At 53.9% G+C, this 17,194-nt stretch overlaps 1 protein-coding gene across 1 annotated transcript in view; it reads right to left on the bottom strand.

Moving 5' to 3' along the window:
* Nucleotides 1–17,194, bottom strand: part of AGAP3 (ArfGAP with GTPase domain, ankyrin repeat and PH domain 3) — a 115,332-nt gene that overhangs the window by 86,524 nt on the left and 11,614 nt on the right. The window contains exons 2-6 of the mRNA XM_009277111.1: nucleotides 15,570–15,628; nucleotides 8,276–8,363; nucleotides 7,995–8,080; nucleotides 7,512–7,653; nucleotides 4,896–5,030 (exon numbers count right to left, since the gene is read on the bottom strand). Coding sequence (XP_009275386.1) covers nucleotides 4,896–5,030; nucleotides 7,512–7,653; nucleotides 7,995–8,080; nucleotides 8,276–8,363; nucleotides 15,570–15,628 — 510 coding nt within the window. The remainder of the gene's footprint in view (nucleotides 1–4,895; nucleotides 5,031–7,511; nucleotides 7,654–7,994; nucleotides 8,081–8,275; nucleotides 8,364–15,569; nucleotides 15,629–17,194) is intronic.

The raw sequence follows: 17,194 nt of genomic DNA, 5'->3' as shown, positions 1-17,194 counted from the left end.
CCGAGATAATCACTGCCAAGGGGCTCTTGACAATTTGCTCTCTAACCTTTGCTTGGTACAGAAATATTCTTAAAAGGAAGCCCAAGGGCTGAGGCACCCCCACACCGATGGCTTCTTGCTACTGTCCTGGCATCCTCTAAACTCTAGGAGATTTCTGCACACAGGAGCTCTGTGAAGGCAATTTTGAGAAGAAAGCTCTTTAACCGCACCTCTCCAGAGCCAAGAAGTCAGAAGGCATGTTCAGTACCAGCCTCCCACCTCACTGGGAGCTCTGCTGTGAGTGAGGGGACCACACTGACTCACCTCTCAGGGTGGGCTCACCCTTGGTGAAGTCCTGAAACTGCAGTTGGTATCTGCTGGGCGCTGGACGCTGCAGCACACAGCCCAGCCTGTGTCACTCTTCCTGCTTGTGCCAGGGTCATGTCCTCATGATATTTGAAGCCACAGGCAGACTGTCCCATCTTTTCACAGAAGCAGTAACTGTGACAACATCTGGTGCTGGAAGCAACTTGGAAAGGATGGGAGAAGTGCAGTTCCTACTCAGCGAACTGCGTTCCCACGGGGACTTTTGCCAGACCACACGTGAGAAACCAGCAAGGTGAAAGTTACCCCTTTTCTGCACGCCATGCATCCTTTTCACAGTGACCTTCAGAAGCCTGACTCCCTGGACAAAGCCTTCACCACTCCAAAAGGTTCAACACAATTACAGTGGCACACACTGTAACATATGTGGTCTAGGTCCCTGCACAACACAACCACAAACTTAGCTTCAAACCAAATACCCAGGAACTGCTCTAGGCATGGAGGAAGGGTCTCTGCTGCACCTGCCTGAGCAGGAAGGAGGGCACCACAACAGCTGGAGCCACCCAATTCTTGGAGAACCTCTGGACAGTCAGTGAATGTGGACATCCGAGGTTCTCCTTCTTGGAGCTTCCCCCATGCTCAGCAGCACCACATGCAGACCGTGGGGCGTTTGCAGAGACAGCAGTTTGGGAAAGAAGAGTGCTAGCCTCAGCCTTCAACTGAATACTAAGAGGTAGGATGGTCGCTCCCTCAAGCTGTCATGCTAGACCAGCACATTAACTTGCTGTCCAAAAGGGTTAGTGATTGCTTGTTGTTAGACAAGACAGTGGCATGGAAGGGGTTTCTGGGAACAGAGGTGCAGCATATGCTCTGCACAGCATGGACAAGCAAGCAAATCTTTGCAGTGAAAGCAGAGACCACTGCTTAGAGAAGTCTTCCTGTTTCTGCTGTGGAAAATCGACATCTTCCCCTGCCTGCATGGGGCAGGTCTACCACGATCTGGGCTGAGCAACTTGTGTTGGAGAAACCATATGAAGATGAGGTCTGGCTGGTAACTGGATTGCTACAAGGGGCAAGCTCCTCACACAATCCATGACTGCCAGCACTCCACCAGATCCCAAAACAGATGCATCAGGACCCACCAGCGCTCATAAGGAAAAGTCGTTTACCCACTCTGAAAACACCTCATCCCATCAAGTCAGCTTCATCCGAAACAGGATCCTGGAAGTCCCCAAATAGTTCTCAGATGCCAGTGACGTCTGGGGCCGATGTGTTGGGCTCAGCTCTCCTCAGCTCCTCACCGGCACCTCCTGCCCCGTTCTTTCCCTCCCCACAGCTGTGCTCAGGAGCATCTGTTTGGTCCTGCAGTTGAGCAGGCAGGTGAGAGCACTGAGTACCTGAGATTTACTCCAGATCTCCTATGAGATGGTGGATACCTCTGCTCCATTTGCAGCTCCCAATTATCACACTGCTTTCTCCAGAGCTCCGAGCAGCACACTCTGCAAGGGCACTGATACCGGCAAAACTGCACTGGCAGCCGTGCGGTACCGCGTGGCACGCAGAGGCAGCCTACCGCAGGAAATACAGCACGGCACAGGGAACCACAGCAATGCAGGCAGCTCCTGCATACACAGGCTCAAAGGCCAGAAGGATCTCTCCGTTTTCCAGGCTGACCTTTGTATACTGCCAGCCATTAAACTTCACCCAGCCTATACTGCACCAGTCATCTGGGTATGCGGCGAGTCTATTCCACAAAGGGACTTGGTCTGGATTTGGAGAAAGTACAAGAGATGCAGAATACAGCACTTCCCTATGCATTTTTTCCAACAGTTAATGAAAAGAGGCCTATTAATAATAAAAGTAAGGATTCTTTAAAATTTGAATTTGACTGGCTTTGGCTTCTAGCATTAACTCTCTGCTAGCCTGCAGAGTCTTAGTATCTGTGATTTTCTCCCCATGTAGATAGGTACGCAGATATTCTTATATTGTAATCAAGTCACCTCTCAGCCTTCTTTTTGATTTATTCAATGGATAATCTCTTTTAGTGTCTCACTACCAGGTATTTTTTCCAGCCTTTGATTAATTTTTGTACCTTTTTTTTTTTAATCTTCTCGGTTTCTCTGTGTCCTTCTGAAGTGCTGACACCTGAGTCTGACAACACTCCAGCAATGGTCCTCCTGCTGCCCTGTACGAAGGCAAGAATCTATCTGGACTTTCACTCGGTGCTCCCCTGCTTACTTGTCCAGGGATAGCATCAGTCCTCCCGGCAGGGTAGCCCATGCTCCTTGTTCTGTACAGCATCAGCATTTGCCCAGATTGACATCAGTTTTGCATGAACAGTCTCTGATTACCACACTCCTTGGGGTCTTCTGGATTTCCTCAGCCTCACTGCTCTTCACATGGACAAACCCACTCTCTTGCCTCCTTCCTGACCACATGTACAGGCCATGAATAAACCCAGACAAAAGATGAAGCACAGTACTTTGCAGGTGCTCACTCCTGAGCCTTCAAGCAGCAGCTCAAGGTCTACCACTAAGCTTGCTAAGCAACGCTGGTGCTAGAAGCTGAGTCCCGGTTCAGTTCATTCCATCTTGAGATAAAAAAGGATGAGAAGCAGCCTAACAAACAGCAGCACCTACAGTGCCTTCCCCAGCCCCTTCCCAAACCCACCAGCTGCTATTCCTCACTGTACTGTCCTTCAAAGAAGGGACACGACAGAACCAATTTGAAGGAATAAGCTGAACAAATTTGGTGACACACAGTGCCAAACGTTTCCAGAAGCCAGGATCAGCTGTGCACACAGCCCACCTGCTGTTGCTCTCTCCAGATTTGCTCTGAAAACCGCTGAGTTGGTTTAGCAGATCCTCCCCTTCCAGGTCTGCTGCAATATTCACTACCCTCAACTATTCCCAGCTGTTCCTTCCCACCATTCCTCCATTACTCATGAGGAGGAGAAAGAAGGGGAGACTTACAAGCAACCTGCCCAACAGGGTTGCCCCAGGAATACCAAACCAATGCAGAGGCTGATGGATGCTGAGGGGTTCCCTGCCAGGGGCCAGGTGGGACAGTTTGGAAGGTCACTCTCTGGGCTGACTTCTCAGATCGTCTCAGAGGTGGACCAGCAGCAGAAGAAGGGAACATCTCTACATGCTTCTGCATAAGAAAAGCAGCACGGTGACTATGATCCTCAGCCCTGCAACAGGAGATTACTGGAAGGTCACAGACTTACATAGGGGGAAGGAGGATCACCAGCTCCAGCTCAGAGGATGAAGGAGGCACTTGAAACTGATGACAGGCTCAGTCCTGTGCCTTGCCCTCAGCCTATCTTTCTGTGCTGCAATGAACCACGCTGGATTTTTGCCTTCAGGCAGTCCTGCTGCACTATTATTTCCAAACTTTCTTCCATGCACCTGTTCCACTTGCAAACGCTAACAGCACAGCTCTCCTCCTTTCCAAAAGCAACTCTGTCCTGTCCAGCTTGCCCTCAGCCTATCTTTCTGTGCTGCAATGAACCACGCTGGATTTTTGCCTTCAGGCAGTCCTGCTGCACTATTATTTCCAAACTTTCTTCCATGCACCTGTTCCACTTGCAAACGCTAACAGCACAGCTCTCCTCCTTTCCAAAAGCAACTCTGTCCTGCCCAGCCACTCAGCTCTGAACAGACCCTTCCTCATGCATTGAACACAGATCCCCAGCTGCACTCCAGAAGACAAGGTAGAGAAAGGGAACAGGGGAATATGCAGTCCCGTTATAGGGCAGGGTCCCAGTTTATTTAAGCAGACTGCGAACTCTTAGGACCAGCCACTCAGCTCTGAACAGACCCTTCCTCATGCATTGAACACAGATCCCCAGCTGCACTCCAGAAGACAAGGTAGAGAAAGGGAACAGGGGAATATGCAGTCCCGTTATAGGGCAGGGTCCCAGTTTATTTAAGCAGACTGGAAACTCTTAGGATGCGGTATAGGTTCCCTCTTCCACCTACAGCATCCCTGTCACACAGACTCCTCTTCAAGTCTAAGCAGAAATACTCTTCCACACACTTCCCATGAGGAACAGCTGCCCCATCTAGCCATTCAGTTGCTGCTCCCCTATCTCTAACACCCAAAGGTTCTGCTGTGCTTCCTCCTCTCCTCTATGAAAGGCAATCAAAACCCCCTCTGCAGCCTCACAAGTCCTCTGCAGGCTCATATAGACTGTTGTGCTGCACAGGCCCACCATGGGGATGCAACCATCCCCTGCAGTCTCTCTGCTCTCTGGAACAAGTGGCTACCCAGAGGACAGCCCTTGCAAGAAAGGCAGAAGCGTGCTGCCCGGCCCTGCTCTGCGGTCCCTCGTGCACATCTACGTGCAGTTCACCTACATGCCACACACACATAGGAATCCTTCCACACACACAGCACATCCTACTCCTTGGACCTAGTCTGTGTGTGTAAAGCAATGGCACTGCACACGAACGTGTGCCTAACTCCCTTGGCCTCACAGCAGCACACCATTCTAACCGAGAGCCGGCCGTCTAGGTAGTGTAAGCCCCCTCTCTGGGACAGCACTGCTGCCCTGTCTCGCCTGGGCACCCTCCACCAGCTGCAGTTACCATCCTGGAAGACTCTCTCCACATTCAGTCCGTAGGTGGCACAGGTCTCGTAGTACGTGCAGCGCTTCAAATCATTGGAAAGCTTCCGCGCCCGAGAATCATCAATGACCCGGGGGTTTGTGGCGCTGATGGCATCTGGAAACCAAAGGGATAGGAGGTTAAAAAGCAAGCGCCCGTGTCCCATCTATCCACAGGTCCCAGGGCACACTCCTGACCTCCCTCCCTCCCTTCACACACTGAGATACCCACCTTCACAGTATGTCTCCTGTCCTATAAATGCCTTGGATTATAGTCCCACGTTTGTAGAAAAATGGATTTGTTAAATGAACCTTTTTAAATGAACTGTTTTTTAAATGAACCTTATTCAACGCTCCTAAGCATCCAGCCACTGACATTTCTGAAGACAGAGGACAGAAACCAGTGGGAGGTGTGGCTGGCAAGGCAAGGCAGCCTGGATGTTAGGAACCGGACACACCACCACAATTTCACACAACCATGTCGTGAACAGTGCAGCTGTTGAAGACAACAGGACACTCAGTGACGGCAGACAGAGCACTGGGGGCAAAGGTATAAACAGCCTGACCTTGGGTCCAACTACAGCCTCATCTGCATGAGGATGCACGGTGTTTACAAGCTTTAGAAATGACTAACGTTGCCATCTGTCAATGTGTCACTGGTCACGGTTGCTGTAATGAGCGAGTGCACTCATCTGCAAGTCCGCCTCAGTTGCAGAGTAAAACGGATTTGCCAGTCTTGATCATTTTAGGTCTCACGGCCATACCCTACAGATTTAAAGAATCAAAAGGGAGAAATCATCCTCAGTTAATTGTGAAAGACAGATCTGCTAGGATGCACTCACAGTCGAGGCCTTGGTGGACAACACTAAAAAATAGGCTTAATTTGTATCGCAGATGGCTGCTAAGTGCTCGCATGTTTTGGAAAAACTACCTTCCCAAGAGGAATCCGATTCCTTGAAGACATGCCAGGGACAAGAAAGGGCTGTAAATGAAAGGAGGAGTTGAAAGAGTACTGGGACTCGCATTTTAAAGAAGTCCCCCTCGAACTCTCCAGTCACACACAGCTTAGTGTGACTGTACCAAGGCTGTGACCTCACCTGGCTCTAAGTCTGGGACAGCAATGATCACCGACCCCCCTGCCATATCACTCTTCCCCACTCCTGAGCCTCCACAGCATATGCCTGCAACCCCAGCCTAGTCCTGAACCAAGATCACTCAGTCCTAACGTTAATTCCACAATCTTTAAATATCAAAAGTTTAACAATTTTGTTCTACACTTAATCTGGGGTCCAGAGCAGACACCCCTGCAACTCCCCTCCCACTGTCACCGCCTGTCTTCCCAGCCCCAGTTTCTTCTTTGCCAGAACAGGTCTCACTGCTCAGGAACAGGATCCTGCCAAGATCTTTTTCCCTTGCATCCTCCGACCCCTGCTCCCGCTCCCTGCTCTCACTCTTACATCCAGACAACTTCTGCAGCCTCAGGCTCCCTCCTGCCTGTGCTTTACTGCAACTCCCCTCCCACTGTCACCGCCTGTCTTCCCAGCCCCAGTTTCTTCTTTGCCAGAACAGGTCTCACTGCTCAGGAACAGGATCCTGCCAAGATCTTTTTCCCTTGCATCCTCCGACCCCTGCTCCCGCTCCCTGCTCTCACTCTTACATCCAGACAACTTCTGCAGCCTCAGGCTCCCTCCTGCCTGTGCTTTAATCTACAGGCAGGAAGGACACTTGTTTCGGAAGAGCAGAGCTCAGACACCTGCAGCAATACCCTCGTTGCTGCCCCTCCCTGCCTCCTAGGCACCCGTAGCAAGCCTTTCGGAGGCCAGGCTGCCTCCGACGCACACTGCGCAAGGCAGGAATCCCAGTCAAGGGCTGCCCTCTCTCCCAGCAGCCCCTCTCCATCGACAGCTTCTTGCCCAGGCACATCTGGCGTGCCCACCTGGGGCTCCAGGCACTGCGTCTCCTGTCTCCACTGGCAGCCTCAGCTGCAGTTTTGTGACAGTTCCCTTACAGCCTCCGTCCCAATCCCAGCTGGCTCCAGTCCCCAGCCCTGCGGAGGACAGGGCGGGGAGGGCAGTTCTGCTGCTTCTCTTCCCCACATCCACGTGCGCTGGCAGCACCTCAGGGGAGACGGTGCTCCACAGGTCAGGCCTCTTCTCGGGGTGCTGAAAGCAAGGTGCCATCCCCCGAAACCTTCTCTGCTGCAGATTGTCCCAGAGGATGAAGGGCAATGCACCAGCAGAAAACCCTCCTACACCCAGGCCCTGACTACTGCCTGGGCCCAGCTGCTGCAGGCTAAACCAAGGAAGGCAGGCAACGCCAACAGGTTTGGGCATTTTGAAGAAGAAAGTGGCTCCATGAAGTAAGGCAGCTCTCTGCAGGAAAGCTGAGATGGTCTGAGAAGGAATTATTCAGCTCCTCCAGGGCCCTAGACTAGGGGCCTCAGAGTAACTCTGTCCCGCATACGGCTTACAGACTGGGATCTCCCCATGCACTTGCAGGGCTAGCACCCTACGCTCTCTTGCCAGTGTAGACACATCACCAGTGCTCCTGACCGAGGCAGGGAGGATGTGGGGAGTAAACCTGGCCATCCCGCTCTCACCCTGTGTGCCCACCAGCACCATCGGCACCTCCGCTGTGTTCCGGTAGCTGCAGAGCCGCAGGTAGTAGTTGTAGACTGTCTGGAAGCTGATCTCATCCTCCAGGCTGAAGACAAACACCACAGCATCGACCCAGGCAGCAAACTGAGGGAGACACACCAGCTGTTACAGTCCAGACAAGCGTCCCGGAGCCCCGTGCCCAGAGCCGCCAGCAAGGGCAGCCACACAGCAGATGCGTGGGGTGCTGCAGCCAGGCTCAGCCAAGCGCACGCCCCAGGCCATGTGGCACAAGCTTCCCGGCACCACAGGGAAACCCTGGGGTCAACAGTCACCATAGGGGTAGCCCCTCCTCAGGCCTCGCAGTCCTCATGTTCTCCCACAACCGGACTCCCAAGAGGCAACCGGGTAGGTCCCTCCCCAGGAGCCCTCCAATCCCTCCAGCAGGACAGGGTGGGAAGGGACCGCGGAAGGTACAGGTCTCCTACCTGGAGTTCGGGGGGGCCCCCTTCATCTCGAATCAGCAGCAAGTAACTCTGACCATCCACTACGATCTCCTTCTTAAATCGGCCACCTTGGGAAGAGAGCAAAGCAGCAGGTCAAGTGAGGGGGGGAGCAAGCGGAGGGAAATCCCTAACGAAGGCCAGGGGAGGCTGCAGAGCTCTGCGGCACTGGCAGATGAGGTGCAGAGACAGGGGTCACCTTTAGAGCTGGGGAGAGGAGTGAGGACTCAGACCACTCCCCAGGCAACCTGGAAACCAGACCTTACCCTCGGGAGACTCCTCCTGCACGTAGGTGCCAGTCAGGTAGCGGTGCACGAGGGCCGACTTGCCGCTGGACAGGTTCCCCACGATGCCCTGAAACAGAGATGCGCGTCACCCACTTACTGTGTGCCCAGCACGCCTTCCTCTACATGAGGCCACCCCTGTGAGGTGAGCCCGCCAGTAACCGGGCGTGTGCTGATGATGGGCAGAGACGGTCATGAGAGGGCACAGGGGATGGCACAACACAGCTGGTACTCAGTAAGCCTGGGGGCATTAGCTGGTCTCAGTCAGGCAGAGAGCAGCAGGTACTGGGGCACAGCCAGCCAGAGGGTGGTGAAGACCCTCGTCCTCCCCCAAACAGGTGCAGCCCCGTCAGTGCCACATTAGCTCTTCCCACAGCCCTCCTGCTCATCGGGGGGGACGCTTGCCCTCCCAAGCCACAGTCAACTCTGAAGGAAAAAAACCTGTTCTCCCAGCCCACACATCCCAAGTTTTGGGGCGTTACAGCTCTTGACAGCACCTGCCAGAAGAACGAGAGCAGAGACTGGCCATGCGTTCAGTACAGCTGCTGCTTCCAATACCAGCAGCAAGGCACAGCACTTGCTCCTCGCTGCGGCAGTGATGCTGCTGTAGCAGAGCGCACATTTCTCAGTGGAGCTGGCTGTGCTGCCTACACAGAACGACACCTAGCACCAATTTTTAACCAAGTTGAAAAATAAAGATACCTAGCACTAATTTTTAACTGGGTTGAAACACACTAGGCCAGGGGTCTGTCAGTCTGGATCATCCTACATATTTGCTACAAAATGAACGTAGCTGTCCCAGGATGGGTCAGCCAGACAACCCAATTTTTCCTAATATCAGCATTTTCCCAATGATTTTAAAAAAACCCAGTGCCTAAGGGCTTGCAAGTGTGCTTGCCTGCTGATGGGATAGCAGTCCTGGGGTAAAGGGGCATCTTCTGCCATTCTTGCAAGAAAATCTAGTTCTGGCTGGTCAGCTTATATCCCACAGCTATTCCCCACATCCACAGAGACAACGCAGCTCATGAAGCGGGCTCTCGCGTTACTGAGCATCCCACCTCGTGCTCCTCTAGCCTCAGCTGCAGCGTTGCTCTGATGGAGCTGGAGTAGAAATGCCAGGGCGATGCAGAGGTGCCCTTCGCCTGTGCTCTTCTACCTCCTCCCGATGCCCCAGGACTGTGGAGAGGCACTCTCAGCCAGGAGCCAGAAGAGCCGTTCCTAACTCACTTCTTACACAGGCCTGTGCACCTCAAAACCCTGGTTGGTGAAGAAGGCAGGAAAGCTCCTACCAGCTGTTCACCGTGCAGAGCCCAGGAAGCTGTCCCAGCTAAGCCGGGGCCACAGCTCACCGTATCTGGGCAAAGTGAGCTCCCACTCCTTTTCCACACAGCTTCCCGAAAAGCACCTAACCTACCTTTGGCTTTGGATAGTCTGACCTTACCATGGATCTTCTCATACATAACCGACTCCTGCTTTACAGCACCCTACACCTCCTCCTGCTCTAAACCACACTCCCAGTGCTCCCATGAAGACATCCTTGGAGTGGGTGTCTGACACACCAACACCATTTGGAGCACCTGCCTGTACTGCCCTGCAAAACCCGGAGCCTGGGGGTCTCTCCACTACTGAAGGTTCACGCTTTGTCCCACCGACTTTTTGTTGTTGTTGCCCAGCATACCATCCACCCAAATGCTTTTGTAGGCATCCTCCTTCTCTGTCCCCAAGATTAGTTAGCATGGATTGTGAGGACTTGTTGTTTCACTGGGATTTAAGATGTCTGGTACATCTACCAGACAGAAGCCACCAGAGACATCCCGTGCAGACCTCTAAATGGGGTTGCTTTGTTTCTGGAAAATACAACATCCCCTGCGTATTCACAGCTGCTTCACAACAAATGCACAGTGACACTAAAGCGTTTGGCAGTGCACCGCTGACCTTGCACCCTTCCTAAACCCACCATTGGACCAGACCATGAGATTCACTGGGCACGTGCGAGTGCCCACATTTGCTGGAAATACCAGTCTCCGCCTAGGTGCTGCACAGACCCGGTGGGTATATTTCTGCACAGGAAATCCCAGGCAGAAGTACAGTATCTTTACAATGAAAATTTCAAGCAGCCACATGGCACTGAAAAGCTAATACCGTTCGTGAAAACAGCACATACCCTTACACGTACAAGAGACAAAATCAAAATCCCAAGTCCCATCACTTGTCTCCAAGTGTCGCCTGGGTATCGGAAACTGCCACAAGGCACGGTGGTGTCAGAGCTCTCCACTTGTCTGCTCCTCCCAGGCTCCAGCGAGCCCCAGCTCCTGGAAATATGGACATGGTACTGCTGGCCAACTCAGGGAAGAGCCCACGCAGCTGAGCGAGGACCAGCTCCTTCCTGAGCAGGTGCCGCGCACCGTGCCCTCACCCCATCCACAGCCCACCTGAGCCCGGCCCCTCCAAGCGACAGGAATGAAACCTGCTACATGCTCAGTCCAGACCCGGCCCAGCAGGGGACACGTCACCCCAAGAGACCCGAGTCCCACGCACTGGGGCCGGGGGCGGCTCTCCCCACCTGGCCCACTGCCTCGGGCTGTGCCCACTGCCGCACTCCCAGGCCCCAGGTGTCCCCAGGGCAGCCCGCCCACGCCAGGGGACAGGACCGAGAGCTGCGCTGTCGGGGCAGGGCCTCCAGAGCCCAACAACACGTTCTGGTAACACTTCCTCATGATGTCCAAGAGCGGGCCAAGACGATTTCAGCTCTGGCCACTGGCTCTTCCCTGCTTGCCAAGGAAAGCACCCTTCTCGGTACTCGGGGACCGTAGGCAGGTCTCGCAGACACAACCTGTGGTGACACCCCGGTGGCAGGCTACGGAACAGGGCAGACATACCGTGCTGCCATAAGTGGCCTAACTGCAGTCGCACAGCACTCCACTCCATGCCGCCTGCCTGCAGGGACTGTCCGTGCCGCACCCCACGCCTGCCCCCTGCACCCATCTTGCATTACACCCCTGACTGCGCCACTGACACAGTCTGTGCAACTCCGGAGCAAAAGGAATCAAGAACAGGCTGTCTGGCCCAGCGCTCGTTTGCAGTGCTATTTTCAAAGCTGCTCAGTTGCCAGAGCAGGTCTGCAGTACAGCCGCACACAGCCCCACCAGCACCAAAAGAAGTACAGGGTGAGGAGAGGAGTGGCTATGAACATTAAAGCTGCCTCTGCCACCAAAGAGAAGTTTATGGCCAACCTTTTCCAGGCAAAGGGATGAGCTTGGTGGGTGAGTCACCACCAGACAGGTTCTCCAGCTTTCAGCCAGGTGCTCGAAAGCTCCCGCTGCACCACGTCCTGCCCCGGGCTACCCGCACGCTCCTGGTGAGAGGCAAAGATGTGCCAACCCCACAGCGGCAGGCGCTCAGCCGGCGGCAGACCGTGCTACAGGAGTGCAGGAAACCGTCCGGTTTGCCGGCGCCTCTCATGCCCACACTGCACGGAGCCAGTGAGCGGCAGGACCGGGGTGCCAGGAGCCTGGGACTAGGAAGTGAAGATCAACACGCTCTCACAGGCATGCCTGGGCCGAACGCATCGCTACCAGGTCTGTCACCTGCAACAGTAATTACAGATCATACACAGCACGTTTAGACAGACGAGAACACGTACCAGACTGCAAACCTCACAGGTAACGCACACGTGCTTCTGGAGCCAAGCGATCTGCGGAGACTTAAGGGCTACACGAATGCCGTAGCCCGTGTTATGAACGAAGGTAACACCCCTTCCTCCGGCTGAGCCCTCCCTGCCACTGCCGCACTTCAATGGCAGCGTGAGCAGTCTGTGATATAAAGAGGTGGAGACAGAGAAGAAACTGTGGAGACCACCGCACAGAGCGGGCAGCTCGGGGGCTCAGCTCTGTGCCCAGGCTAGCCACAGCTCCAGTCCCTGGGGAAACCTTTGCAAAACAGTGGCTCCCTGAGGCCGCCTGGCAGCTAGAGCTCCACACAACATCAGAGATTAAACACTCCAACAATATTTAGCTCTCTAAAACTTGGATGGAGGCTGCATTTACACTTGTTTGCTTATAACCAAAATCCTGACCTACGTCTTGCTGAAATACACTTCTGCTTTGTCTTATCTTCATCTGGTGTAACAAACAAGCTCAAACAGAACTGACAGTCTTGAGGAACATAACCCCTTAGAGGCAGCAAACCGAAGTAAAACGTAGTGTGTAGGCACCATGGAAACCTCTGTATCAAGACATGTTTGGAGAACGAGGGAATGCAGCCTGCTTCTGTGCTAGCCAGTGAAGGGCTGATATTGCCCAGTATCGGGTCTGGGGGACGAGTGCCTGCCAACAGGCATCATTTGTGCCTTTCCCACAGGGAAGGCAAGGTTTGCAGGAATCGCTGCCTTCTCTCAGACGCAGATTCCTCTCAGCCTGCAGCAGATGGAGGAAGCTTCAGGATAAAACTGAGGTGGAAAAAACTGCTGAGCATAACTTAAATAAATCAAGCTATTAAAAAACCTTAGAGAAAGTACACTGACCACTTGTGGTGCAAACAGGAACATGAGCAGGGAAGAAAGCGGCAAGATTCTTACCTCCTGCAGGAAAGGTAAAGGAAACAGCTCATTCCCGCAGAAGGAGGGATATGGGCTGCGGTCAATGCTTTATGTGCCATGAAACAGAAGTCCCCAACGAGTCCATGGTTTTCCATACTCACAGAATTATGCATCTTGGTTCATAGGCTCAGTGTAGGTCTCCCTTGGGGACAAGGACTGGCAGATCAGAGACAGAGCGGGTGCTTTGTGCAAGCCTCTCCCATCATAAACAGTGTGCTCTGCCTTTTATCAAAAGACCCTGAGTTTGCCCTGCACTAGGATGTCTTTTGGTTTCAGACACATTTTTCACAGGGGCACATGGTGCACTCAGTGAAGCATCACACAGGCAGGACTGAGGACTGGGTGGCTCTGCTGCAGGAGCCGCTTCTGCATCACTGCTGAGATCACTGCTGAGCCTCGTGCCAGCTGCACAGGCAAGACCTTGCTCCACCCAGAGCACCTCCCTGCGTCGAGCATGCCTCTGAGGACAGGGCTGGTGAGGCTGAGGTGGGAGCCGAGGGGAGAGTTACTTGAGAACTGGAAGGGAGCAAAGCCTGGGAACGTCTCAGCCATTTAGTGATTCCCGTACGGACTCCAGGATGGGTGCCATGTGGGGACCCCTTCCGTACCACTGTAACCTGGTGGTAACTCGTGACGCTCGATCAAAGACCAATCTGTCTGCAGAGACCTGGAGAGAAGAGCTGGGCGTTGCGACAGACAGGGACGGCCGCACTGCTGGGGTGGGCGAGACGGGAGCTGAGGAAGGGAGGCACTGTAGCATTGGCGCACCCAAGGGGCAGCCAGGGCCAAAGCAGCACGGTGTGCAACAGACCCCTTAGACACCCGCCCGAAAACTCAGGACCTGTGTGGCTTTCTCCGTCCCCACTGGCTGACCGCCATCACAGACCCAGGCAGAAGCAGCTCTGCCGTTACATGATGACCTTCCCTCCACAGCCGCAGAAGAAATCCTGGATGACCACCCCACCGCCCAGAGGTCTGCCCACCCAAGCACAGGGTCCCCCAGCACAGTCGGCTGCTCCAGCCTAACCCCAGAGACACGACGGAAGGGGCTTCAGCCCAGCAAGGCCGGGACTGAACCAGGACTCTGAAAGGCCTCCAGGCTTTTAGGAAGACCTGCATCAGCCGGATGAAACCCCGGAGCAACAGAGATCTCCAGAGGTCATGGAAAACAGATTGTGTTAATTGAGGAAGAACTAAAAGCTTTAGGTTTGTTTAGTTTGCAGCACTGTTTTGTAGCCTACAGAATGCTAAAATGTCAGAAGGCAATACACAGAATAGCTGCAAGAATATTTTTCAACAGACACACATTTCACAAGCCAAACTAACAAACGAATATTCTAAGTTTGTTTTAATTTTTACTTAACTGCAGATAAGAAAAATGTGACAGCATGGTGCTGGTATGTTTTGCAAAAAGGCTTCTTGTTTCTTGGATTAAGATCGAAAAAAATTAATCTTGAAAGGGCTGAAGGTAGACATGCCAACAGTCTTCAAAGGGAGTTAAGGGCTGCCACGGAGAGCGCGAGAAGAGTGGAGCAGTGGAACAGATTGCCAAGGTCCCCGAGAACAGCCAGCCAGCCACTCAGAAGCGCCTGCGGCATCCTGCCCGCCCCGACGTCCCTTCCAGCGCTACCCCAGTGCTCGCAGCACGGCTGCTGAGGGTGCTTTTCTGTGGATGCCTGAACCACCCCACGAGCTCATTGCCACCAGCAACGAGGTCCCACTTTGTCCCTCACCCCAGGCACAGCTTCTGCCCCTTGTGCTCACCAGCCAGCTCGGCTCAAGCAGAACACCCTCCATGTCCTCCTGCTGCCATGACCCATGCCAGCTCACAGATGGCCCTGGCAAGCTGGCACGCAGCCATCAGCAATGGCAGGCCATGGGCAACATCTCCCGTCTCAGAGGTGTCACACCCCGAGACCAGGCCCCCTCCCTCATGACCTTGTCCCATGTGAAGGGGGCTGTGTTGGGGGCAGAGGCAGCTCCCCTAGCAGAGACCGTATCCCACAAGTAGGTGATGAAACCTGGTAACGGCATGCCCTGGGAAACCCGCTCCGTGCTGACAAACCAGAGGAGCTTCATCCCCTCTGTCTGGCAGAACAAAGCACCAGAAGTGACAGTTTCATCCCACCAGCATCCCTCCACAGCAGGGACACCACGGGGCAGTCGTGTCTGGGAGGTGGCCAGTAGAGGCCAGGGAAGCACCAGCGCAAAGCTGAAGTCAACAAGGCTCAAACAGAGAGGTGACACCTCCCACGTGGGTAACTCCCATGCTTGGACGGCTGCTCTGAGGGTGATGACCGTGGATGCATGCCTGTACTGCCGCTCAGGATCTGCCCCTGCTTCTGCTATGCTAGAAGATCTAGCCCATGCAGCAGTACCCAGTCAGGAATTACGACTCTACTATGGCCAGCAGGAAGGGTGAGGTGGTCAAATATTGCCTTTCAGCCTTCACATCTGAGTGGTCTCCCAGACCAACACCCTCTCCCTTACAAGCATGAGCCACCAAGAAGCTCTTGCCTTCCCCCAGCATGACAGCAGCCCCAGCTCCTCTCTCCCCTCCACAAGGCTGAAGCCTCTATGCACTTCCACTTGGCCACATTAAAACACAGGGTTTTTTTGGGGATTTGAAGAAGCATCAGAGAACCAGGGGTATCCAAGGCACGAGCCGCAAGTACTCACCACCTTCAGCTCAGGCACCGAGCGACTCAGGGTCCATTCCTGGCTGTTCACAAATGAATCTGCAGAACAGAGAGGAGAAATCATCAGGTCACCGTGGTCTCCCTCGAGATCCTAACAAGGATCCTGCCACACTCTCCCTGCTCCCTCCAGGCAGGAGATTTATGGCTCTTCCCTCCCTTCCACCTTATCTAGAGACACGAAGCTGTATGAGGTCCTGATGCTGCCCATGCCCGGGAGGCTCTGCAGCCAGAGCTCCGGATGGGAAGGAGCATCTTCCTGCCCCTGAGCTGAGGGCAGGAAGGCAGCACAGAGCCCATGCACCACGGGCTGGGGACCCTCCCTCCTGCCCTGCGGGAGCACAAAAAGTCCTACAGCATCCCCTTCCTCGAGACACGTGGGACAAGGGAAGCACCAGAGACTAGATGCCTTTTTGGGGGACACATGCTGTAAAGGACCCCAGAACCAAGGGCACGTAACAGCGAAAGCAGTGCCCTAAGCACTGCACTCAGGCTACAATACCAGTGTGTCGTATGCAGTGCAGATAAAGAGCTGAAGGCACTCTATAATCTATGTTCGTGATTGAAAGTGAACACAATTAATTATTATGTGTACATTATGTAATTTGCAGAACATTGTAATAGGCTTAAGAAGGTTGTAACAATCAGGCACGGCTTTGAGCAGTGCAGGAAACACCCTCTCTTCTGCCACAGAAATCACAAACACTTCATTTACATTCAAACAATCTCCAGGAGCTGGTCAAACAACAGACTTCCCAAATAAAACCAGACTCACCGGAGGAGGAGCAAGAGCCTGGAGAACACCTTGAATATCAGAAGTAGCCAGCAGCCACTCCTAAGAAAACTGGAGTCCTTCATTTGCCTTGGACGAGGAAGTACATCCTCCACCCAAAGCCAGATGGCTACGGGGTGGGTGGCCAAAACAAAAGAGCAGCACTTGCTGTATGTTAATAGCGTAAAAATAATAAAGGATTTTTGGAGACCAGAAACCTGTGGGAGCACTGCTTCTTCAAGAACCTGTAATAAACTTGCCGAATTCACTGCTACAGACAATCACAGAAATGGAAATCTCAGATGAGTTCAAAAAGGGAAGAGGCGAATCCGCGAGACCCAACTGTGGGCAGCAATTAAACACAACGGCCTGGGTGCTACCACTGCTCAGACATCACCCGAGGCTGCAGCGGGATGCCAGGCCAAAGGGGAGGATGTCTCTAGACCTGCCTTGCTGCCTCATCCCCGCAGTGGCTGCCGGTGCAGGAGCTGCGAGCCACCCTTCCCCTCCCCGGCGGCTCCTCCCTGCCTGCCGCTGCTCCTGGCAGCCCCGACTCCACCACCGCACTCACGGTGCAAGTCCCAGCTCTCAAGTCCCAGCTCTCGGCATTTGCACCGGCACTGCCCAAACCGGCTGGGCAAGCTGGTGGCTGCAGGTCTCTGCTGAGTAGGTGTTTCATCTGGGGCCGTGCCAAGCACCGTAGGCTGAAACCAGGGCACTGTAGGAGATGCCGTCGAAGAGGCGACTCCGCGAGACCCAACTGTGGGCAGCAATTAAACACAACGGCCTGGGTGCTACCACTGCTCAGACATCACCCGAGGCTGCAGCGGGACGCC

Source organism: Aptenodytes forsteri, unplaced genomic scaffold, assembly GCF_000699145.1.
Source record: "Aptenodytes forsteri isolate BGI_AS27 unplaced genomic scaffold, ASM69914v1 Scaffold466, whole genome shotgun sequence".
Taxonomy (NCBI): Eukaryota; Metazoa; Chordata; class Aves; order Sphenisciformes; family Spheniscidae; genus Aptenodytes; species Aptenodytes forsteri.
The sequence above is the reverse complement of the archived record's forward strand: the minus strand, read 5'-3'. Positions and strand labels throughout refer to the sequence as shown.